At 39.3% G+C, this 24645-nt stretch overlaps 1 protein-coding gene across 2 annotated transcripts; it reads right to left on the bottom strand.

Annotated features, from left to right (window-relative positions):
* Positions 1-2626: 2626 nt before the first annotated feature.
* Positions 2627-22880, bottom strand: DEPDC1 (DEP domain containing 1). Of its 2 annotated transcripts, XM_041747171.1 has the most exons (12): positions 22735-22880; positions 20166-20431; positions 16392-16548; positions 15839-15957; positions 15301-15431; positions 13950-13997; positions 11385-11525; positions 9222-10070; positions 8605-8777; positions 6726-6902; positions 5185-5370; positions 2627-4502 (listed from the first exon to the last, which is right to left on the bottom strand). In XM_041747171.1, the coding sequence occupies exons 1-12, from the start codon at positions 22780-22782 to the stop codon at positions 4362-4364; spliced, it is 2436 nt and encodes an 811-aa protein (XP_041603105.1). In that variant the 5' UTR covers positions 22783-22880; the 3' UTR covers positions 2627-4361. The 2 variants fall into 2 exon arrangements, with proteins under 2 accessions (XP_041603105.1, XP_041603106.1); XM_041747172.1 differs by lacking the exon at positions 9222-10070.
* Between the last annotated feature and the right edge of the window lie 1765 nt (positions 22881-24645).

Raw genomic sequence — 24645 nt, 5'->3', positions numbered from 1 at the left:
GACACTGTCGTGGGGCTGTATCCCTCAACTGACTAATGGGATCATGACCTGAACCAGAACCAGAGTTGGACCCTAACCCAACTGTGCCCCTCCAGGCTCCTATTGGACGCATTATTCAATGTCATACTTTCCCACAGCTCACTGAGGCTTTGTAATTTTATTTTTTTCAGTTTTGTTTCCTTATTTTGGGTAGGGTCTATGGGTTTTTCAAGTTTACAGACCTTTTCTTTTGCTGTGCCTAATTTGCTCTTAATTTCATTACACAGATTTTTCATTTGGGGTATTGTATTTTTAATCTTTACAGCTTCTATTTGGATCTTTTTGATATCTTTCATTCTATCACTATATTCCCTATTTCCTTTGTATTCTACAATATACTTATAATAATTATTTAAAGTGTTTGTTAATTCCATTATCTCTGTCATTCCTGGTATGTTTCTATTGACTGATCAAACATACCAGGGGTTATGTTTCCCCTGGTCGTGGGTAATAGATTTTCTGTTCCTTTGCATGTCTGGTAATTTTCTTTTCTTTTTATTATTACTTTTCTATTGAACTGTATTGGCAAAAGACATACTACTTTCAGATACACAGCATAATGTTCAATATTATATCTATTATGAAATGAATGCATAAAAGCTCATGTCTAGTAATTTTTTTATTAGATGCTGGACATTGTTGAATGCTGGCTTTTGTTGAATTTTTAAAAGTGTGGAGCTTTGTGAACAGTGCAGGTCCAAGCTGGGGGAGTCTATGAAATTTGGAGATTTGGAGCTCAGTCACAGGCTGGGTGAACACTGTTTGGATGGAAACCAGGGAGAGAAAGTGACGGACTACTTTTCTGTGAGGCTCAATGAAGAGTGGGGGTGTAAACTTTCAGCTCCAGGGCTAGAGAAGAGGGCACCACCATTTTCATCCCCCCCATTGGTGCTCAAAGTCTTCAGGGAGCAAAACACCACAGAGTAGAATCCAGAGCCACTTACACTGAGCCCTGCCCCTGGCCAGGGAGGCACATTTCTACACTGCAAGGGCACCTGAGAATCAGCACAAGCCCCACCTCCAGAATACTGGCAGGAACAAATGGCTAGCACCACGGTTACTGATCATGGAGAACTGCAAAACTTTAGCTCTTGGGGGCAATGGTATATAGCATTCATGTTTTTAAGATGATTCTTTAGTCTTCCAGTTTTATTTTTTCAGCTATTTTTTTTCTTTCAATGCCTTTTTAATTTTTAAAATTTTTATTTATATATCTATATATACTTTACTTTTGGCTTCCTTTTTATTTTTTTAAGATTTTATTTATTCATGAAAGACACACAGAGAGAGAGAGGCAGAGACACAGGCAGCAGGAGAAGCAGGCTCCCCACAGGAAGCCTGATGCGCGACTCAATCCCGGGACTCCAGGATCACACCCTGAGCTGAAGGCAGATGCTTAACCATTGAGCCTCCTAGGCATCCCGGCTTCCTTTCATTGTATTTTATTTAATTTTATATTGTATATATATGTTTTTCTTTCCTATTTTGGGACCTAGATTCTTTTAACAAGCAGACCAAAATACACCCAGGGTCTAGTTTATTATTTTGTTCTGTCTTGTTTCTTGTTTTGACTTTTTCTTTTTTTTTGTTTTCCTTTTTTTTTTTTTTTTTTTTTCTGTTGTTGTTATTGCCTTTTCTCTTTCTTCTGTTCTTTTTTGGACATAATAAGATGGAGGAATTCACCCCAAAAGAAAGAACAGGAGGTAGTAGTCACTGCCAGGGAATAAATCAATATGGACAGAAGTAAAATGTCTAAAGTAGAATTTAAAACAATGATTATAAAGATGCTAACTGGGCTTGGGAAAAAGCATAGAAGACACTAGAGAATCCCTTACTCTAGAAATAAAACAACTAAAATCTAATCAGGCAGAAATTAAAAATGCTGTTGCAGGATTTCCTTTTCCTTTGGTGCCTGCAGCTCTTGGTCACACTGCTTCAAAGAATGAAGAGGTAGACCAGTCAGAGTGGTGGGCCGCAAAAAAAGGCTTATTGAGTGACGGTAAAGTTTATCAAATAACAGAGTACAAAGCTCCCAAAGAGGGAGGGGACCTGAGAGAGTTGCCATGGGAGTTTCTAAGTCTAGGGGTTTTCTGCACTTGCTGGCAGGCTGTTTTAAACTGATTAACCCCCATGAGCCAGGCATCCAATCGAGTTTTTGTCATCTAACTCTCACCTATCCTATTTAATTCTCACAACAACCCTAAAAGAGAGGTACTAGTATAATCTTTAGCAATAGATAAGGAAAGTAGAATTCTGAGCAGTTAAGTAATTTGTCTGAGGTTACACAATACAGCACAGTAAAATTCAAATCTGACTCCATAATTCATGTTATTAAACCGTTACACCAATTTTGTGATTTCAGTTGCATGCACGTTAGTGCAGATAAAAAGTTACTATGTCTTTACATATTTATGTATTTAATATCAATAAATACAAAAAATAATTGTTATAAATTCCACAATTTTTACCTCGATATGCAACAGAATTCACATTACAAATCCTTACTCAAAAAAATATTTATTTATTTGTTTATTTATTTATTTTTATTTATTTATTTGAGAGACAGAGAGTGAGAAAGACAGCACAATGAGAGTAGGGGCAGAGGGAGAGGGAGAGGGAGTGTCTCAAGCAGGCCTCACACCCAGAGCAGAGCCTGAAGTGGGGCTAGATCTCAAAACCTTGAGATCATGACCTGAGCTGAAACAAGAGTTAGACCTTAACAGACTGAACCGCCTAGGCGCCCCATTACACACCTTTAAATAGGAAAAGTTTTATTATACAAACACCTTGAAAAAAGATCTAATTTGGTTCTTTAACTTTATAGCTAAGGGCAAAAGAATAGTCATCATTTTCTGTCTAGGTTTTTAATAAAAAAAATAGTAATTACAAACGAAACACCGTCATTTTATATAGCACATTACATTGAGAAATCAAGTTCTTGAATAGCAAGTGTCTATGACATTCCAGACACTATGTACATGTCTTTACACACAAGGAATGGATATTAAACAATCTTTTTTTTTTATTTTTTTATTTTTTTATTTTTTTTATTTTTTTGATATTAAACAATCTTGGAGTAAAATATGGAAGAAAAACTGCTTCAAGTTGGTACTTGGTCAGCAAAGCAGAAATATGAATAATTTTGTGGTAAGATGATAAGCACTTAAAATTTGCATTTTCTTCCAATGAAATAAAGCCAGTGTGCCAGCAGCTTGGCATTTACTTAAATGCTTATAAAAATGTTTAGAGACTGATTCTAAGTTGGCTGAATATTGGACTTGCCCAGAAAGTTTGAAAAATACTGATCCCTATATACCATCTCTTAAAACTTGGATTTAATTGATACAAGGTAGGGCCTGAGCCTATAGTCTTAAAACTTTCCAGGAGATTCTAACATGCAACTGTTTGAAAACATTAGCTTAGAGAACTATTATTACACAACTGAGGAGATCAGTCTTCAGCTGTAGGCCTTTGCCTGACTTGATTTCAGGGTATATATTGTTATTTTAAGTATCTGGTAGGTACATCTCCCTTGATTAGAAAATAAATAAGGGAAGAGATTTTTGTGATTCATTCAACACTGTCTCTCCATATTGGAAAAATAAAAGGCACATAGTGATTGCTACATACATATCTTTTGAATGAATACACGATTGCCTTATACTTCTTTTACACCACAATCTTCTAGTACATACATGAACATAAGGATGCAAAAGATATTTATTGAAAAACTGAATGACTGAAGCAGTTGAGATAAATGTTTAAAGCAAACTGAAGACTTACATGCACGTATCTTAAAAATACACACATACGTAAATAGATCAAAAGTAGAAAAATAATATACAAAAGAATGCAACATTTAGCATAGAGAATTCACTGAATTTTCCAATATTCTTCACATTCTTATACTTAGAAACAAAAGTACCCCTTAACAACTAGTACTTTAGCCAATATTCACAAGCACTGTGCAGATAAAGTTAATCTCTTTTAAAAACAGAATTACAGCTTAATCTTGATGAACATGCCAGTCTTTAAAATTCAAGTAAGTAAAATTTTGGCACATCCCACAACAACCTTTACAGGTGTTGTTTGTTTCTGGTTAAAGTGTCTGGTACCACTTTTGTTATTTGCTCTCAGTTGAGACGTATTAGTTTCTTAGCAGTCTTACATTGATAAAAAAATTACTTTGGTACCTCTTTATATATATATATATTTTATTTACAAAAACCTTATTAATAAATAGACTTCTTTTATAGAAGCTTGATTCTTAGATATGGCTTCATTTACCAAAGTTCCACAAGTATTACACCATGATTTTTAATTCAGTATCTTAGACTACGAAACTTTGTTTTTTTTAAAATTAGCATAGGTTGTTTGATTGTAGGTTTGTCAGCAAAAAGTACTGCTTCACTCTCCATGGTGGGAAATCTTTTCTGATATATCAAGGGATATTCCTTCTGAAACTTAAAAGTGAGGTAAGAAATTAGAGGGTCTTTTACATTTATTATCCTAGCTGAAATCCAGTGTCCAACATTTTAGAAGAATTCAGTGCCTTTCTCAAACATGTATTTCAGAAGTGAGCATCCTTTCAATTTATCCTGCCCTCCCTTTGCTTTCTCATATATGAAAGGTATAATGTAAGATTTCTTAGATCCAAGTTAGCATTAATGGTCTAGGATTCTCTTGGGATGTATTCTCCTCCTAAATTCCAGATCTTCCTTCCCATTGGTGACCTCTACGAAGGTCAGAATGATCTAGTATATTTCCTATTTGAGTATCTCAGATCTGGAATTAAACTTTCCAGAATCATGTTGCTACTGGATTTTGATGGAGATAAAAATTCTAAATGGTAAAAATGAGCCAGTAAAAAGCTATGTATTATAATCAAAATGTTATAATTGTTTTCCCAAACTAACCTAAACTATAATCATTAGAAGTTAAGAAAGAGTATCTGTTATTACTATTTTTATTATTCAGGATAAAGAGTAAAGACAGGCAGGTAGGATATACAGGTGGCCTATATATATAGTATCTAAAATCTAAAACATTAAAATGAGAAATTAGATTCTAAATGTTATTAAATAACAATCAGCAAGAGCATATTGAAAAATATTTACATGATTGAGAAATTATTCATTCCCTTACCTGTTTTAGTTTTTTCCTTTTTTCCTTTAGAGGCAAACTTTTGTTTTTAATAATATTCTCCAAAAGCTCTGTAATTGCAGCTTGTGAGGTAGACACTTTTTGTTCATCAAACTCCTGAGCACTAATTTGTCTACAGTATGAATACGTTGGCAAAGGAACAATCAGTCCATCTCCAGGATTCTTAATCTGTTGTGAACAAAATGATATAGTCCAAGTCTATTAATTCTGTTCATGTTCCTATTTGCTGAGGGTTCTTTTGATGAGATTTAGTATCGTTTTGCCACCAAACATTCAACACTTCAGGGAAACTGTATAATATACTACTGTATTATTCAGTAGAGTAACAGATAAATCCCAGAATCTGAAGACCCACAATCTACGAGCTTTGTAGCCTTCATTAAATTATTTTGCTTCTCTTAGTCTGTTTCCTCATCTGTAAAATGGGGATTACATGAGATAACGTATATATAGTGCTTAGCACAGAATAAATATTAAGTAAAGGCATCCATCATCATTATGGCCATTAACCGCTCATTTCATTCTTTTAACTACAAAACAACAAAAATAGAGTGATGTTTTAATTCACTTTAAAACATTAATGTTCTGACACAGTATTAGTATTCCTTTACTGTTTTTGAGGTGTAGGAGCATGGGCAGATACTGTAACATCTGCTGACAACCGAAGGAAATTGTAAGGATTATTACGAGAAGCCACGGCAATGTTTGGATGGTACCAATGGGAAGAAACAGGAATATATATGCCGGGAAGCCAAAGATTGAATATAATAGACATCTATTGTTTTTAGCTACTCAGCATTCTCCTTCTCTCCCTCTTGTAATAGTTCTTTCCCATTTCAGCTTCACTATCCTCACCGTTTTTCTTTTTTAAAGATTCTATGTTTTTGAGAGCTAGAGAGAGTATGAGCACGCGAGGAGAAGCAGAGGAGAGGGACAAGCAGGCTGTACACGGAGTATGGAGCCCGATGGGGGGCTTGATCTCACGACCCTGAAATCATGACCTGAGGTGAAATCAAGAGTCAGATACTTAACTGACTGAGCCACCCAGGTGCCCTGTCCTCACCTTTTTTGAAGAACAAGTTCCCTTCCAATCTATGTAGAGCCAGAGTATGGCGCTGTCCCCAACGCACTCACCCTCAATCATGTAAAGGATGTGTATTTAGCCTAGGTTGGGCCACTCAGAGTCCATGTGAAGAACTTTTCAAATTGGTAGGTGAAGGGGTAGTTCTTTTCTCCTTTAAATTAAAAATATAAGTCTGTGACTTAAAGGCTTTAATCAGCCACAAGCCCTGTATCATGTGGAAGAGCCATTTGTTAACTACAGGAGCACAATGGAAATAAGAGATGAAAAGACAGAAACAGCTTTATTGCTATTTGAGTCTCTAGATTCTGTCTATATTCCTGACTTTTAGAGGTTGTTTATGTGAGCTGATAAATTCTTCCTTTTTAATTAGGCTAGTTTGAGATGAATTTGCCACTTGTAACTGACTAATGCAGAGAATTTTAAGATTTACAATACATACATAGCCCTTTCTTAAGTAGTCAAGATGTTTATCCACTGCAGTCTGTAAGTAAGAGGGTACTTGAAGAATTTCCTGGTGATGATCCATTAAGAAAGAAACTAATCTTGTAGCAAGAAGCTCATCAAGATCCACTTCTTCGGCACAGCACAGCACACATCGAGAAAACGTGTGTATCATCTAGAAACATATTAAAAGACATGAATTTAAAAAAACCTAAGGCTTTATATAATAAATAAGAGTATCAGTAATTTTTGGCTATCTATCATGCTGAAGTACTGAGATAAAGGGATAAGCAGACTTCAGCTTAAAAATAAGGAGAATCTGTATTCTTTTTAAAGCACTTATAAAGTATTTCCTTAATAGACCTCCAAAGGATCATAAAAGACTTCGTTTTTTCTTTAATTTTGTCTAAAATTAAACATTTTCTCTTAGTGTCATATAGGTATGTCACTTAAAGAATGTTAAAGAACAATGACTTATTACATTAAATTAACCCATAAAACACAAGCCAGGAGAACACATAACACGTAAACATTAGTGGTTATGAGGTTGGTAGCATTTAGCTCTTGGAACTCTGGAAAACAGCTTTTAATCCTTACTCCATCAGTCTTTAAAGACAAGGCATATTTATTTTCCATCATAAAGAATCTTCAAATCCTGGGATAAATTTTGTATTTCAAAATTCATGTACTCCCATTCATACCCATATTACCCATGAAGTATGATATACACAAACACATACCTCATTCTAAAATAGTTATCAGAATTCTAAGTATTTTGTAGATAATAGACGAGGAACCCATGTATTGAACTGAAATATTTTTGGTTTTATTCCTACACATCAGACGTTTGTACCTCTCCCCTTCCAAGACTCAGTCCTCAGCTTTTTATTCTTCTTTCCTAGCTTTAGAGCTCATTTATTGTCAAAGCTCCAACTACCACCTTTCTCCAAACAATGCCTTCTGCCCTGGTCTTTCTTCATCAGGCTCACATTCCTAATAGTCTGTTGGATAAATTTCAGTTGATGTCGTATAAACTCAAACTCAAGAAGTATAAAACTGAAATTATCTCCTTACTAATCATGTCTCTTAAAATATATTCCCCTACAAACTCCTCTCTGCTTTTTAATGGTGTCACAATTACCCAAGAATAATTCTTCCTCTTTACATCAGGTCTATCGTCGTTAAAGAACCGGCCCTAATGAGAATAGAGTTCAGCTCCAGGTTCCTCGCTGCAGCAACACCATTTTAAGCTGCACCGAGGGAGTGGCAGCTCTTGAAAAGAGAGAGGGAGAAGGAGAGAGATAGAGAGATTAGATACTATTTTAAGCTCATTTCCAATCAATATCTGTATAAAATGCTTCCACTCTCATCCTCTTATGGAGTCTGAGGCTGCTTCACAGTAGTTTGTCCCAATTTCTTGCCCACAGTGATGTGCTCCCCTAATTCATGTATTTCATCAAATACAACTTTCCCACTACCACAATATTCCTATTAATTCTCTCCTTCACAGAGTATGGTGCCCTTATGCTTTTTTAACTGTGCCTGTATCTCCTTTTCCTTCTCCACTGAACAGAATTGGCACAAAGCAGTGGAATATGGTCAGAGAGTCTGGGTCAATTATTATCAAGTGTTGGGAGTGAAGAGGCAAAGCCATCAGACAAGATAAAGATCAGGATATGAGAGGATAGCATAGTGGGCACAAAGGATTAATGCACCAACATTCTGCTAGTAGGAAACAGACTTTTAAGAGCCTATCTATCCTAAGAATCTAGGATTTTGAGACCACAGTATCACTCAGGTAGTACTTTTGGATGATTTTCTTTTCTTTTTTTAGTGTATGAACCAGGGCTTATTCTTTCCTTAAGAAATCAACTTACCAGTGATCTTGTACCCATTGCATCATGCAGTGGGGGCATATCAACATTTTGACTCATTCGGGAAATCATGCGCATTAAAAGTTGAAGCTTTCTACGATTTGGTGGGGGAAGTAACAAACAACATAACTGTAGTGCATCGATGGCAACCCTCTCTAAATGAGGTTGCAGCAAACCTAGAAGGCAAAATTACACCCCACCCCCGCAAGAAATCATCAATGACACCAGTCGCTTTCACACTGTGAGCATACACAATTACATAAAGAATAGTTATATAAATACTAAAATAATAATAATAATTAACTATTCCTAGAAATTTCCACATTCCTCAATAGCATGGTAAGATTCTCATTATTTTCTTCATGACCTATTTGAATATTAATTACTATCCTTTACCTACTACAAATGAAGTGACTCTGAAGTTAAAATGAAGTAAAAGAAAGTAAGTGCTTTAGGTAAGTAGAATAAATATTGGTTGTGCCATGACAGTCTTTTACAAGAAAAACTTTTCCTTTTGCAGGAAAAATATAAAGCAGTTTCAGAGAAGAAAAGACAGGCAAACAGAACAGTTAGTAAACACTAAACGTTAATATCACATGCATTGAAAGCATCAACCTTACTTTGTGTGCCAGTCAACACAGAAGCAGCTGGAGGTAAAGAATTTTCTGAAAGTTCTACTGTACTTTTGCAGAGTCTCTTATTGATTGTGGTACTAGACTCTCCGAGTTCACTTTCCATAGCTGTTTGCACACTTGTGCTGCCTTGTCCAAGATCTGGTTTCATGATAATTTCTGCCACTGGCATATTGATAGAACTATTCCTTTTTGTACTACTTCTTAAAAGTAAACTCTGAGATCTACAAAGTTGTTTTGACTTGCATTTCCCATTACATAACTCCTCTTGGTCTTCAACAGTCAAAGTAGAGGTTCTCTTAAAACCAACAGAGAGTGACTTCTGATTACTTTCCTCTGAATGAAGATTCCTTAGGGATTCCTGTTTGATCTTAGACTCTAAAAGCTGCTCATTATTTTGTCCTATATTCAGAACAGATTGATGGAAGGCACTGAAGATCTCTTTACTTGAACTCCCTGGTAAGTCTGTAATTCCTTCTAAAGAATAGCACCTTGGTTTGATGTTAGAGGACAGAGCATGCATACTACTTAAGCCTATTAAATTATGACAACTTCCTCCCACTATATCATTAGCACTGGCTCTTCTATCTTTAAAATTAACTAGCTGCATTTTCTTAGCACATTTTTCTTGAAATCCTTGATCACTTATCTGCAGTCTCTTAGTAGTATCTGATTCTTCTTTGTTTTTGTCTTTATGAAGTAGACTGAGAAGAAGACACTCAGTTGATTTGAAGGAATTCAAATTGTTTAAGCGAAGGATTTTTGAAGACTGTGGATCATCTTGGATTTTATGTATCCCACTGGGTCTATCTGAAACTGTGACGTAGCCACAAACAACTACCAGGAAATGAAACAAAAATTAAGATGCAACTGTGTGATGGTGAACAAAAATAAAACAATAGTAAAGTTAAAAAAAATAAAGCATCACTATAGTATACTTTGTTAGTATAGTACAAATAGCAGTTGCTTAATTCAGAAGCCACTTAAATAGGACACATGCAACATTCAGTTACAAAGTGCAAGACTGGCTAGAGGTTTTCCAACTTGTGATATAAATAACTTTAAAATCTATTTCAACAATCTAAATTATGAGTCAAATACATTAAACAATAACTGGTTTCAGTCTATGTGTATTAGAAAGCTCTTAATCATAAGACAACTACAGGATAATAAAACTTACATATTTGGTCCTTGTCTCTAGTACTGCTCATAAGATGATTGGAATTTCCGGAGTGATAGGAGTTTCTTGTTATTTATAATGCACTTATTTGAATACACCTGAGTTTATACTAATGAGGTAACTTAGGGCTGGTCTTGCTTAGAAGGTTGGAACTTTCAGCCTACCTCAGACCTCCCTAGAGAGGGGAATGTGGGCTGAAGAATGAGCACAATCACCAATGATCAATGATCTAATCAATCATGCCTATGTAATTAAACCTCAATAGAAACTGAAATAACAAGACTAAGGGAGCTTATGGGCTGGTAAACATATGGACATGGTTGGGGGGATGGCATTCCTGGAGACGGCATGGAAGCTCTGCACAGCCCTTACTCCCACATCTTGCCCTGTATACTCCTTCCATATGGCTGTTCCTGACTTGTATCCTTGATAAAAACTGGTCCTCCTCAAATAAACCAGTTTCCAGAGTTCTGTGATTTGTAATTAATTAGGAAGCCCAAGGAATGTTGTGGGAATTCCCAAACTGGTAGTTAGTTGGGCAGCAGTGTGTGTAACCCTGTGGACCTCATTTATACCTGGTACCTGAATGGATGGCAGCCCTGTGGAGCTGAGCCTTTCATGTGTAGAGTTTGCATTAACTCTGGGTGGTTATTATCAGGACTAGATGATTTTGTCACTAACTGGTGGGGTCTGGTCTAACTTTGATAGGTAGTCAGTGTCAGAAATGAAGTGAATTGTAGGACACATAAATGATATGGAGAACAAATATTGGATGACATATTTGAATTATTGGAAAACAACATAACAGGAACCAAAGTATTCCCAAAGTTTAAAATAATTCATAGCGTGAAAAAAAAAATTCATAGCATGCCACCTTCATATTTACCTACACTTTTAGATCTTTTAAATTATGGGAGACTTGAAAATGTTAATAAAACAAATTTAAATAATAAGTAAAAATACATACATACCCAAAATGCTTACAAATAATTCATAATATTCAAAGGTAAGCAGAGGTTCAGGGAGATCTAGAAAATAATCTGCTATTGTTCTGAATACATCTCGTTCAAATCCAGCATAAGTTGGATTATTCAGATCATTACTTCTTGGCCCTAAGAAATAGGAAGCAAAAAACAATAGGTAAAATATATTTTATTTTAAATAAAATTTCATTTTGTCATTTATTTATTTATTTATTTATTTATTTATTTATTTATTTATTTATTTTAATTTTATTTATTTATTCACGAAAGACACAGAGAGAGAGGCAGAGACACAGGCAGAGCCCAAGGCGGGACTCGATCCCAGGACTCCGGGGTCATGACCAGAGCCAAAGGCAGAAAGATGCTCAACCACTAAGCCACGCAGACACCCCTATTTTAAATAAAAATTTAAATATACTTATAAAAAGTACAAAACCTTTAACCCAGGAAGGAGCAAAGTTTAACAAATTCTGTCACAATTCAAAAAGAGGCATCGGTGGCAAAGCTTGAGCCAGAACTCAAGAGCAGTGTAAAGTGACAGCAAGACCCAGGGCCCTGAGGTCTATTAATAATAGAAGTTCCCCTGTACGGACCAGAATTTATAGAGGTGAAGCTAAGAATTACTGATTTAGAAACGTTAGCTTCTGGCTCACTAATTTAGTAGTTTCCAAAAGCTGATCTGGGAATCTTCACTGTAAGAATCTTCTGAGCTGTGTTCGATCAACTGAATGAAACTGCCTAAGGAATCAGTCTCTGGCTGGCTTCCCTCGTTACTGTGAAACACACTCAGCTTTGAGAGTCACTATTCTATCTTTCAAGTTAAAATCTTTCCCTTTCCAAACCCAAATAATCTCTCAAGTTCTCTGTCTTCCAATTTTTTTTTTTTTTTTTTAAGATTTTGTTTATTTATCCATCGGAGATACAGAGAGAGGCAGAGACACAGGCAGAGGGAGAAGCAGGAGCCCAACGCGGGACCCGATCCCAGGACCCCGGGGTCACGCCCTGTGCCGAAGGCAGACACTCAACCGTGGAGCCCCCCAGGCGTCCCTATCTTCAAATTTCTGTATCACCAGACAAATGTTACACACACTGGAAAAGGATTAAAGAAAGCAAATCTTACACATTTAATAGCTTAAAGGCTGATAGGGATTTTGTGTAGAGCAAAATAAACATCTTTTTAAAGAGGATAAGAAAAATTATTAATATGTAGAATAAAAAAATTTGATAATCAGTACAAAGTTTTCTAAGACCAAACACTTTTACTAGAATTAAAAATACAGTTTATAGTTAGAGGATCTAGGTTTGAATCCATAACTCTTTATAGATCAGACTTTCAAAAACCTTACTTTCTCTTCTAGAAAAAAAACTGGGGAGAATATATTAATCACTGATTCCCGTATGTTACAGGATTACCATAGGGGATTAAATAATAACCGAGTCTAAATACTACCTCTGGCTAGATACGTTGTTAAACTGGAATCTAGTATTGTATCTTTGGTATCATTTAGGTTTAACATGGACTAGTAAGAAAGGGAAGGAAAAAAAAAGAAATCCCTCAACATGGGATGTCAGAGAAATCCCTGAAAGTGTGAATATCTGAGTGGCAAACCATGAGCCAAGGTAGGAGACCTTACAGTTAAAATCTTAACCTCAATTTGATAAATAAAATCTTTCTTTCACTTACATTATTTACTGTATTGCTACTAATTCTGTTATTTTGTCATATTGACACCCAGTGGACAACAAGGGAATATATACCCATCTTGAACATTATTATTAAAACACTCATTTCATAAGAACTGGAAAAATCCTTTTGTAACAAAACTATCAACACATAAATTTAACTTTTGATGATTTAGAAGCACATATTTCTGCATAATTTTAAAATAGATTTTTAAAGCAATTAGTGTTTGGTACTTGAACTAGGGTCTCAAAAATCAATTATCACTGATCATTATGGAAAAAGCTTGATGAACAAAATGCTAAAAAAAAAAAAAAGATCTGCTGATTAGTGACAGATCATTTTATCCCCCATAAACATAAAAGTCCCATTAATAGGCCTTATGGAGTTACAAGCATGTCATGAAGCACTTCAGTGCGGAAGCCTCGTATGACGGCAACGGGGCTGAGGCGGATTGCACGCGACTTTAGTTCTGGTGGAACCTTTCCGGCTTCTAAGAGCTACGTTACCTACAAGCTGCTTCTTAAACTCTATTGGCCTCACTAAGGCAACAGATGTGGGTTACATCTACAAGTTCGTTAAGATCCACTAGCCTGTGATTTTATGATTTATGAAAACTGAGCCATAAATGATGGGCTTGAGTTATAAAACCACCATCTGCAGAGAAAAAGCGAAGGACTCTACAGCATATTCCACACGCACAGAAAGACAATCAGTTCCACTAGACTGTCCTTTAAACATCAAGAGAAATTGGCAAACTCTAAGTTTTTCAGGACCTCTATAAATTATTTTTAAAATTCCTTTACTTCTTATTAAATATGATGAATAGAGAACATATACATATACATACATATTTTGCTTGTTTAACTTACAATTTGCCAGGCACTTCATGGCAGATAACACCCAGTGAGGAAGGTCATCTATACAAAAAAAAATTATATTGTTTAGTAAATCATACTATTTTTGATAGTATATTAAAACTTTACACTAATTATACCCACAAACATATATACACACGCATGTATATATATATATATATATATATGCATGTTACCAGGATTAAAAATCTGAGTATTAGGGTGCTTCCACAGTGACGCTTACTTGTTAAATCTTCCATTAGCCACTACCTGAAATATGCTGCACAAAATCTAGCAGTTCTTTGATGCCAACATAAAAGCCATACTTTACTTGAAAAGTTTACAGTTATAAAGAACAGAAAGTTTGAATAAGAGAATATACTGTTAAGTTTGTGATTTCAGGTAATGAAAGAAGGAACTGGACCAGAGCCAGACACATATGCAACATAATTCTTAAGTTTTTGCTTTTTGCTCTTGCCAACAGGAAAAAACTCAAGTAATGCATGGCAGTTAATTCTACAGGCAGCAACTGAATATAAAAAAATGAGGCAACACTTTGAGATTTACTGACACATTTCTTGAAATGCTAAGTTTTGTAGCACATCTGGCTTGAATTATATTCCTCATTTTTCCATCTTATACCTAAAATTAATACATTATAAAAGTATATGTAATAAAGTCAGTAATCTTTAAAACATCAGCTTTGAGACTTTGGGCTTATTTTATTGTGTGTTAACTCAGTTTTGCATGTATGTCCTGACCCACGTAAATTTATAGGTAACTACTCATGTAAGCTCCAGGAAGGCATGACCATTTCTCTCTTATCACTACATCTTTAGCATAATGCCTGATACACTGGGGGTCCTCACTAAAATGTAGTTAATAATTTTTATATGCATACCTTGTGGACGTCTAGTCCTGCCATCCAAAAATTTATGCATAAATACCACTCAGTAGCTAAAATAATGGTATGAATAATATTCACTTAAAATGATTACTAAAGGGGCACCGGTGGCTCAGTCAGTTAAATGTCTGCCTTCTGCTTGGGTCATGATCCCAGGGTCCTGGGATCGAGCCCCACTCTGGGCTCCTGCTTGATGGGGAGCTTGCTTCTCCCTCTCCCTCTGCCCTTCCTTCTGTTTGTGCTGCTCCCCCTGCTTGTGTGCTGTCAAGTAAATACATTAAATCTTTAAAAAATAAATAAGATGAGTACTAAAGCATCTATGATAAAACAACAATCTCCCCTCGATGGTCTCTCAGTTAAAGTATTGTGCTTTTTATATTTTTAGTCTCTCTGCCCCTCTCCTAGAGCTGCAATCTATATTGGCAAGTTTAAAAGATTCCAACTTCTGTCACTGATACCAACCTGACTTGTCTTGCAGTATAACTATTCCATGTTTGCTTGTATTGGTCATGTTGTACATTACGTACTGAGGAACTACTTGCTTTGGGTTTACGACTTCTTCCAGGGATGGCACGCCTAAAATGGTCTGCAGGCTAAACAGAAGAAACAATATAAACTTCTTTTTCTCCATAAAATCAAGTGGAATAGGATATAAATATGAAAGAGTAAGAATGGCAAACAAAGCCATCAGAATATTTCTCTTAAACCAAACTTACAAGGTTTATATTTAGTATCCATTTTCAAATATTTTTATCTTAGTAACCTTGAAAGGATTCCAATATAAGACCCCAAACTATAGCTATAGCTTTGATTCAAAGAAAAAATAAACCACACTGAAAACATTCTATTTCTATTATACTAGAACTATAGCAAGAATATTTATTAAGAAACACATCTGGGTTACATTCTAAGCCTTTTTGCATTTGTATATCTTGATAAAAATGTCAAATTAACATACTAAACACCTCTGGAACTTTGTTAGGGCTTAGTTTTAGCTTACTAGCTCAGAATAACACATCTCCAAACTTCTTCAACATCTTCCCGGCTTATTTCTCTATTATCAACTGAGTTTTCTTGATCTTCATGGATTATTTCATGGTTCATTTTCTCTATATTTTCCTGGAAAAAAATTACTTTGGTTTAATATGTTATGCTCGAATTAAGGAAATCCTGAGCTGGTGTAATTCCTAGTATTTCGTAATTCTATTGGTAAACAGTCTACTGTGAGGCTATAAGCAGGTGTCAGCTGGAGAAATAATGTTAACATACGGTAATAGAGCTCTCACTCATAGCTGCCCCTACTACCCTCAAATCAATTAAAAAAAAGTCTTAAATTATACAAATACTATTTCAACTATGTTTCACTACCATTTTTATTATTATTCCTATGGGTTCTATTGTTGTACGATAAAATTATACACATATTTTTGGAAAATAATGTAGGTTAAGAGACTTCAGTATTGGCTTCAAAGATTTATATACTTTTAATGATTTTATAATTAAGTACATGGTAATTATATTTAAATTAGTAATTAGTAAAATGGATATTTTACCTGAGAGAAATGTAATCCAAGTTTTTTAGGAGTTCTACGAGATAAATTTCGTAATTTAAAAATGCTATCTTTATCTTTGGAAAAGTTTTCTATGCTGTTTTTTCTCAATTCTGGATGCCTTCGTGGAAGACTTTTAAGCGGAGAATTTGCAGGAAATCTGGTGTGAGAATAATATACACTTAACATGAGATCAGAAACAGATTTTTAATGCCTGTTTATCTAAAGAAAAAAAAATACATCACAAAAAGAACTGAATTTATTTATATTCTCAAGGAATAAAGATTCTACATAAATCGATTTTCCCAGTAAACCTTTAAAAAATATTGTTTCCTACTTACCTTATTATACTGTACATACATATTTTAACTTTTATATCTGAATAATTCAGAGTTACTTGGATCAATTCTGTTGAAGAATAGTTACATTTTCTAGATTTCTTTGATAAGCTATTTAATTTATAAATATTTTCTGGGTTTTGTTGCTTGTTCTGATTTCCAGACCTTGTCTCTGTTACTCTTTTTGATTATAATGCTTTTTCCCCCTGCTCCAGTATAATAAAATATTTCAGATACAAAAAAGTACAGAAAATATAAACATCCACGTATGTAATCATCAATCGAGCAATTGTTAACATTTTACTAAAGACTTCATTATTATTTTTTGAAAAAGCAAAGAATTTTTTTGCTTTTTCTATTTTTCTTTCTTTTTTAGGGAAGCCATTAACTTACAGTTAGTATATTTCCTTCTTGCTCATGTTTTTATACTTTTAATATACATAATATAGGGTTTGGTGTATTGTATCTTACACATTAAAAATATGCAAAAGTTTTTAGTGATCTCAGAAATTCTTTCTATTCCACAGTCCTAAAAATCTTTTTTTATATTCCTTCATAAGAGTTTCATTTCATATTTAGGTATTTATTTATTTTTAAAGATATTATTTATTCATGAGAGAGACAGAAAGAGGCAGAGACACAGGCATAGGGAAAAGCAGGCTCCCTGCAAAGAGCCTGATGTGGGACTTGATCCTGGAACCCCGGATCACGACCCGAGCCAAAGGCAGATGCTCAACCACTGAGCCACCCAGGTGCCCTTCATATTTAGGTGTTAATCCATGTATAACTTATACCAATTTCCCATATACAGTTGATCCTTGAACATGGGTTTGAGCAGTGCAGCTCATTTATACACAATTAAAAAAAAAAATACAGTATAGTAGGGCCGCCTGGGTGGCTCAGTCAGCTAAGCATCTGCCTCCGGCTGAGGTAACGATCCCAGGGGCTGGGATTGAGCCCCACATTGGGCTTCCTGCTCTGTGTAGAGCCTGCTTCTCCCTCCGCCTGCTGTTCCCCATTTGTGCTCTCTCTCAGGTGAAGGTTCTCTTTTGCTTAGGTGATGAGTGACAATACAAAGGCTGCATTGGAGAATTGCTTGTATAGATCTCACAGGCTTGTTTTGAGAATTATTATATATAAACATGCCTGAAACAGTGGTTGGCACAAAGTACAAGGTGTTAACTATATCTATGTAGAGCTCAGAAAACAATAATCCTTACTTGTAGAAACTCATTGTCAAATAAATTAATAAAATCTTTTAAAAAAGTATATAGTACAGTATGATAGAAGTGTTCTCTTCCTTAGGATTTTAATGACATTTTCTTTTTTCTAGCTTCCTTTACTGTAAGAATACAATCCATAATACATATAACATACAAAATGGGGCAGCCCAGGTGGCTCAGCAGTTTAGCGCTGCCTTCAGCCCAGGGCATGATCCTGGAGGCCCGGGATGAGTCCCGCATCGGGCTCCCTGCGTGGAGCCTGCTTCTCCCTCTGCCTGTGTCTCTGCCTCTCTCTCTCTCTCCCTCTGTGTCTCTCATGAATAAATAAACTCTTAAAAAAAATACAAAATGTGTGCTGTTATGTATGTTATTAATAAGGCTTCTGGTCAGCAGTAGGCTATTAGTAAAGTTTTGGGGAGTCAAAAGTTATATGCAGATTTTCAACCATGCAAGGAGTCAGTACCTGTAACCCCTGCATTATTCAAGGATCAACCGTATGTATGGGTTGTTTATTAGTACTTAATTGCTTTAAGCCCAGATATCAAATAGGGCAATTCTCCCCTCCTCACCTCAAAATAGCCTTGAACTTTTATATTACTAAATAAACTTCAGAATCTACTTGTCAAACTCTATAAAAAAAAAATTAAATGGAATTTTGAATGAAAATGCACTGAATTTACATGTCAGTCTGGGGAAAAATGACTTTTGATTCATCAACAGGCTATCTTCCTCCACTTACTACCTTCAATATAATTTTATACTTTTGTCCAGTAAGGCCTTACACATTTTTGGTAAAGTTTATTTCTAAGTACTTTATAATTTTGTTATCAATGTAAAACACTAGAGGCAGAGAGACTAGTTGAAGAATTACGGAGAATTCCAGGTATGAGAGAAAAATGGTCTAACAAAAAGAACCATCAGAGTGGATGGACAGATAGAGAACTACTGAAGCAGTACAACAGACATGGTTTGTTAATTAAATATCATTTAAAGGGGAGAAGAAAAGAATCAAAGCAGCTCTAGGGGAGACAGTGCCATTCACTTAGGTGTGGATATAAGAAGACAAATTTAGGTTAAGAGATGACACTGACTTTTCTGTTATATATCTGAAATGCCTAATGGGCAAAAAAAATGGGTCTAAAGCCCAGGAGATATATTTGGGTTGGAAGTTTGAAAGTTATAAGGAGAGTAGGGGAAGACACGGCAAGAGATTGCCCAGGGAGAGAGGTGAAGCAAAGGTAAGCCTGGGACCCTGAGAACCAGTAACAGCCAACTGATGACTAACAGCAAAGGCGCTCACAGAGGCCACTGAGCAGCAGCTGAGAGGACGGATTTGCAGAGTTACACAAAATGAACTGTCCATATGCTTGTTATTGCAGCTTAGTTGTCCAGCGTAAATCATCTTTGATACACAGGCAAGAATCAGCTTCCAAGACATTTCACTTGAACAGGACTAATTTTGCAGAGAAAAAAATGCAGGGGTCTAAGAATCCAAGGACCCTGTGACCTGTGTCCTGTGTGCGTGAGAGAAAAAGCAAGTGTGCTGGCCTGAGGGAGTCAAGAGGCTCCACGGGGAGAGGCACAGTAGCAAGGACAGGGGAGTAACCTGACAAAGGCCTGAGTTTCAAGGTGGAGGAACCTATGTCAGAGCCATCTAACAGGATTCAATGAAGCCTGGTTTCAGGGCTTCATCTCATAGCTCCCAGGAGGAGCTAATACCTACCCTGTTCAACTATCCAGGGATTGACTAAGAAAACATGTGAATCATAAAGCAGGGCTTCCGATACATGTAAGTCCTTAATAAAAATTTGCTACTATTCATTTTACCACATGTATTCTTAGATTATATAAGGTTGTATGTTACTTGAATACAAGGACCTGTGAAAATTTGTCTTATGGTTCTTAAATCTATGAAACTAAAGGTTAATAACAATTTGTTCTTGAAATGTTATAGACTTCAGAATATGTAGAAGTGATAATATCTCATTCTTTTTTGTCCCAATGGTTATTTTATTAACATATAACACTTAAAAGTCTTAATTGTGCAGCAATTAACTTTAACTTCTGAGTGCTTTTAATTGCACTGAGAGCAGTAAGTTTTATAAAGAAGACATTATTTTTTCCGAAGAAACTGCAATTTTGGGAAAAGTATTATGGAAGTGGAGTTAAATTTTATCAAATAATTCAGTTTTGCAAATTATTTATCTGTTCAGTACCTGAATAGCTGACTGTTGTCATCAAGATTTTCTGATCCCCATCTGCCTTTGATATCTTCAATTACATGATTCTTAAGGAATTTTCTCAACAGTTGGAGAGTCTGTTGCCTTGTAACTTCAGGACCAAAATTGTTATTATTTCTTAATAGGTCATAAAGCCAATCCACTGCTTCTTCTGCTGTAAAACAATTGCCATATTTTTTAAAGTGTTGCCTGTGTTTTCGTAGAGGCATTCCTGCTCGGAAAGATGTGGTAATTTCATTCCACTGCAGAAAGAAAATATATAGATTTTAAAATTAACAAAGAATATCTTACCGACCTGAAACAAATCAAAGAAAATTATTTTATTTCATCTGATTACATCATAAAAATTCATGAGAAATCATCCTATTTACTACAGAAAATTTTGTATTTTGTATTGATTTTTCTTTATTAATTTTAGTATTGTACTAGTGTTTCTTTGTAATAGTTTTTGACTAAAAAGCACTTCATGGGCTAGTTGGCTTATTTAGGAAACCGGCAAATAATGAAGGACCGCAATGACCTGCCTCTTAGTCTTCAACAGAGAAGACATTCTTTTTTCTTTTTTAAACCTCAACTAATATGAGTAAAATGCTAGTTGCATTTGTGTCAGACACTGCTTTACATTCATTAGTTCACTTTCATTCTCAGGATCCTACGAATAGGTACTAATAAGGAAATACATAAGGAAAATGAAGCACAGAGAGATTTAATCATCGGACCAAGGTCACACAGCTGAGTGACGAATCCAGGCATTCAAACCCAGGCTCCACTGACTCTACAGCCTGCGTTCACAACAACCATGCTGGACAAAAAAAATCCATGGCAGGCATTAGTTTTACTGATAAATTACCTTTAGTGTTGAAATACTTGTGTATTTACTACAGTATTTCTTATGTGAAGATTCCAATAGTGAACATAGAACACGCGGGTAAATTAAGTCAGTTTTAAGTCCTTTGCATATTGAATCACACTGTGATGTACCTACATTTGAAAAAAAGACACTCCTGTTTTTCAAATTGCCCTCAAATAACTCAAACTTCCAGGTTTGCGGCAGCGATAATCCTGGAGCACCAAGGTGGTAGTGGTGGGGGGCTAAGATGATCGCATCGCTCTAGTGGAGAAATCCTATCTTAGAGGTCAAGACCTCTGGCCTCTAATCCCAACTATGCCCCTACTAGCTATGTCATCACTCATCTGAACTGTGCGGCCCCCACGCCCGCAGCACAAAATTTAAGAGTCGCAAACACAGAATTCCTTCCTTCCCACCTCCTCGAGCTACATTTACTTCGCCCAGAAACCTACGGAGCCGTGGCTCAGCCAGGGACCCACAGACGACGAGGCCCTTGCACACGGCGTCCTCCCGGGATGTCCTCTCCGGGGCGTGGGCGTCCCGAGCCCCACGTTACCAAGGTGGAAACTGAGGCTCAGGGAAGTGAGGTCGCCCTCTAGGGCCCCCACCCAGTGGCACTGTGCCCTCTTGGACTGAAAATGTCGATGCACAAAGACCTGGCCGAGGAGTACAAGAGCGCTGCCCGCCAGCCCTGGCCCGCAGACCCGACCCTGGTTCCCGCGGGGGGCGGGGAGCCCGACTGTGCTTCTGGGCCTAGTTTTAAAAGGTGCGGCCGTGGCCAGAGCAGGTGGGTCGGTACCGCCCGCCTCCAGGTAGCAGGTGCAGCGGCGCGAAGCTGTGCCCCTCGGGCTGAATCCTCGGGCTGTCCCCCCTGGGCTGTGTTCCTCGGCCTGTCCCCCCCGGGGCTCTCCCCGTCTAGCTGTCCCCCCGAGCTCTCCTCCCCGGGCTGTCTCCCTCCAGCTGCCCCCCCCCGCCTGTCCTCCCCATCCTGTCCCCCTCCAGCTGTCCCCCCCCAGCTGTCCTCCCCGGCCTGTCCTCCCCATCCTGTCCCCCTCCAGCTGTCCCCCCCCCGGCTGTCCCCCCCGGGGCTCTCCCCGTCTAGCTGTCCCCCCAGCTCTCCTCCCCGGGCTGTCCCCCTCCAGCTGCCCCCCCCGCCTGTCCCCCCCATCCTGTCCCCCCCCAGCTGTCCCCCCGCCTGTCCTCCCCATCCTGTCCCCCTCCAGCTGTCCCCCCCCCCGGCTCTCCCCGTCTAGCTGTCCCCCGAGCTCTCCTCCCCGGGCTGTCCCCCCCCCCCCTCCAGCTGTCCACCCCCCGCCTGTCCTCCCCATCCTGTCCCCCCCCAGCTGTCCCCCCGCCTGTCCTCCCCATCCTGTCCCCCTCCAGCTGTCCCCCCCCCCGGCTCTCCCCGTCTAGCTGTCCCCCCCGAGCTCTCCTCCCCGGGCTGTCCCCCCCCAGCTGTCCCCCCCCGCCTGTCCCCCACCCCCCTGCTATCCCCCGGGCCGACCCCCCTGCCACCCCGGGTACCGGGTCCGTCTCCGGGGCCCAGCGCCGAGGGCGTGGCTAGGCCGGGCGGGGAGCGGTGCCGTGGAGGGTCGGGCCCTCGGGGCGCGCCGGGCGGGGACGGGCCGGGGCTCCCGACGGCGGAGGACGGGACGCGCCCGGGAGAAGCGCCGCCAGCCCGCGCCGCGCACTCACCAGTCTGGTGGCCCGGTACGGCCCGGGGGGCACAGCCCGGCCCTCCATGCCCCGTCAGCGCGCCCCGCGGGGCATGGCGGAGGGAGGCCCGGGGGAGCCGGGAGGAGCCGGGGGGAGCCGGGGGGAGCCGGGGGGAGCCGGGGGGAGCCGGGAGCCGGGAGCCGCGGGCCCAGCGCAACCGTCCTCCGCGCCGCGGGTTTGAACTGCGCAGGGGCTGCGCTGATTGGCCGCGCCGCGGGTCACGTGGGGGGCGGGGCATTCCCGGGAGGGGCGGGGCCTCCCGGGGAGGGGCGGGGCTGCGGCCGCGGGGCAGGGGGGCGGGGCGAAGTCTGGGGGGCCGGGGCGGGGGGGCCGGGCTGGGTGCGGGGCTGTAGCCAGAGCGTCGCGGGGCTGGGGCGCCGAGTGTCACCGCCCTTGGCTGCCCCGAAAGCCCCGGGGGTGGGGGGGAAGGACGTCAGCCCCGCCCCCACCGGGCCGTGCGGAGAGGGACCCGCGGCGGCCTCGGTGACGCCCCTCCCCCCGCCGGCCGGACGCCTCCCGCAGGAAGTACCTGCCTGTGGGTCCCAGAGGCCTGCTTCTGTTTAAATCCCGATCGTACACTTAAAAATTCCGCGGGCTTTTAGCAAATGTGCGACAAGCGTCATTTTCCGGGTGACCGCGCCAAGCCCGGAGCGTCCAGGGACTTGCGCAGTCCAGGCTCCGGGCGGGGTTAGGCTCCCGCACCACAGTCCGACACCCCCTGTGGGCCACCGGGAGGCTACAGAACCCTTTGGAAATTAACCAGCATTTTATTTATTTATTATTATTATTTTTTAGAGATTTGTTTACTTATTTATGAAAGAGAGAGAAGCAGAGGAGAAGCAGGCTCCACGCAGGGAGCCTGAAGTGGGACTCGATCCTGGGACCCGGGGTCACGCCCTGGGCCCAAGGCAGGTGCTCCACCGCTGGGCCCCCCGGGCTGCCCTTAACCAGCAATTTAGGAGGATAGGACTGAGCGGGCAGGGGAGGTTCCCAGGGAAGGTTTCCCAGGGAAGGAGGGCAATGGCCTGCAGTCCACTGTAGCCGGGGACCCGGGCCATTCAGACGGATCTGCTTTCTGAACAGGATCAGGGATGGGAACTTTCAAAAGCCGCTCGGTGAACACCAACCATCTCCTCGATTTCGTACTTTTGTGAAGAAGTAGATGTTACAAAGTGACATGAGCCACCATTTACCTGGCTTTATGACATTGTCCTTTCTTTTGCCTCCTATTTCCCTTCCGAGGGGCGTGGAGGTGAGGATGTGACCGCCAAATTCACTTTGCATTTTGGCCTAGCTCCTTCGGGGAGCACGATCTCATTGCAGCCTTTAATATTGCCTCACCTCCCCTAAGTTTCTAAGACATGATGGTGCAAAACTAACTTAAAAATGATAAAGTGTCCTCTGACGTGTTTCACAGGGAAGCAAGGAAAGTAAATCCAAACTTTTCACAGCAGAATGGTTGGAGAAGTTCTAAAAAGGCATGTGACGAGATGTAGGTGTCACAGCTTGGGAAAGCCTCCGAGACTCTTCCAGGTGCTCCCATTGCGCCTTTGGACTTGCTGAGCATCATTCACCTTCATGTGGACTATTTGTGTAGATAAGAAAATATCTAAAAGTTAGGGTTTTGTCAAATACTGGTGGTTTAGATTTCCTTTGTAAACTTTGTATATTTCTACTCTTAGTAACTATTGATATAGTAGTTTGATTCTTGGAAGTAATTTTATTCCTCTCATTCCCTGGTTTTTCGGATTCACTTCACCATTTTTTCCCTCATTCCCTTCCCCCAGGATTTCTCAGGTGGGTAAAAGACCACCTCATTAGGATCACCAAGGATACCTGTTACATGCTGATTCTTGGGATTCCCCAAATAGTTTTGGGGAGCGTGCGTGT

Source organism: Vulpes lagopus, chromosome 3 (assembly GCF_018345385.1).
Source record: "Vulpes lagopus strain Blue_001 chromosome 3, ASM1834538v1, whole genome shotgun sequence".
Classification (NCBI taxonomy): Eukaryota; Metazoa; Chordata; class Mammalia; order Carnivora; family Canidae; genus Vulpes; species Vulpes lagopus.
The sequence above is the reverse complement of the archived record's forward strand: the minus strand, read 5'-3'. Positions and strand labels throughout refer to the sequence as shown.

Excerpts from the sequence above, each read along its gene's own strand:
- DEPDC1 (XM_041747171.1), bottom strand. The coding sequence starts at position 22,782 with ATGGAGGGCCGGGCTGTGCCCCCCGGGCCGTACCGGGCCACCAGACTG. Across the intron at positions 15,958-16,391 it reads TTGGATTACATTTCTCTCAG|GAAAATATAGAGAAAATGAA; the intron begins GTAAAATATCCA and ends ATTTTTTTCCAG. Across the intron at positions 5,371-6,725 it reads ACTACTTAAGAAAGGGCTAT|ATTAAGAATCCTGGAGATGG; the intron begins GTATGTATTGTA and ends TGTTCACAACAG.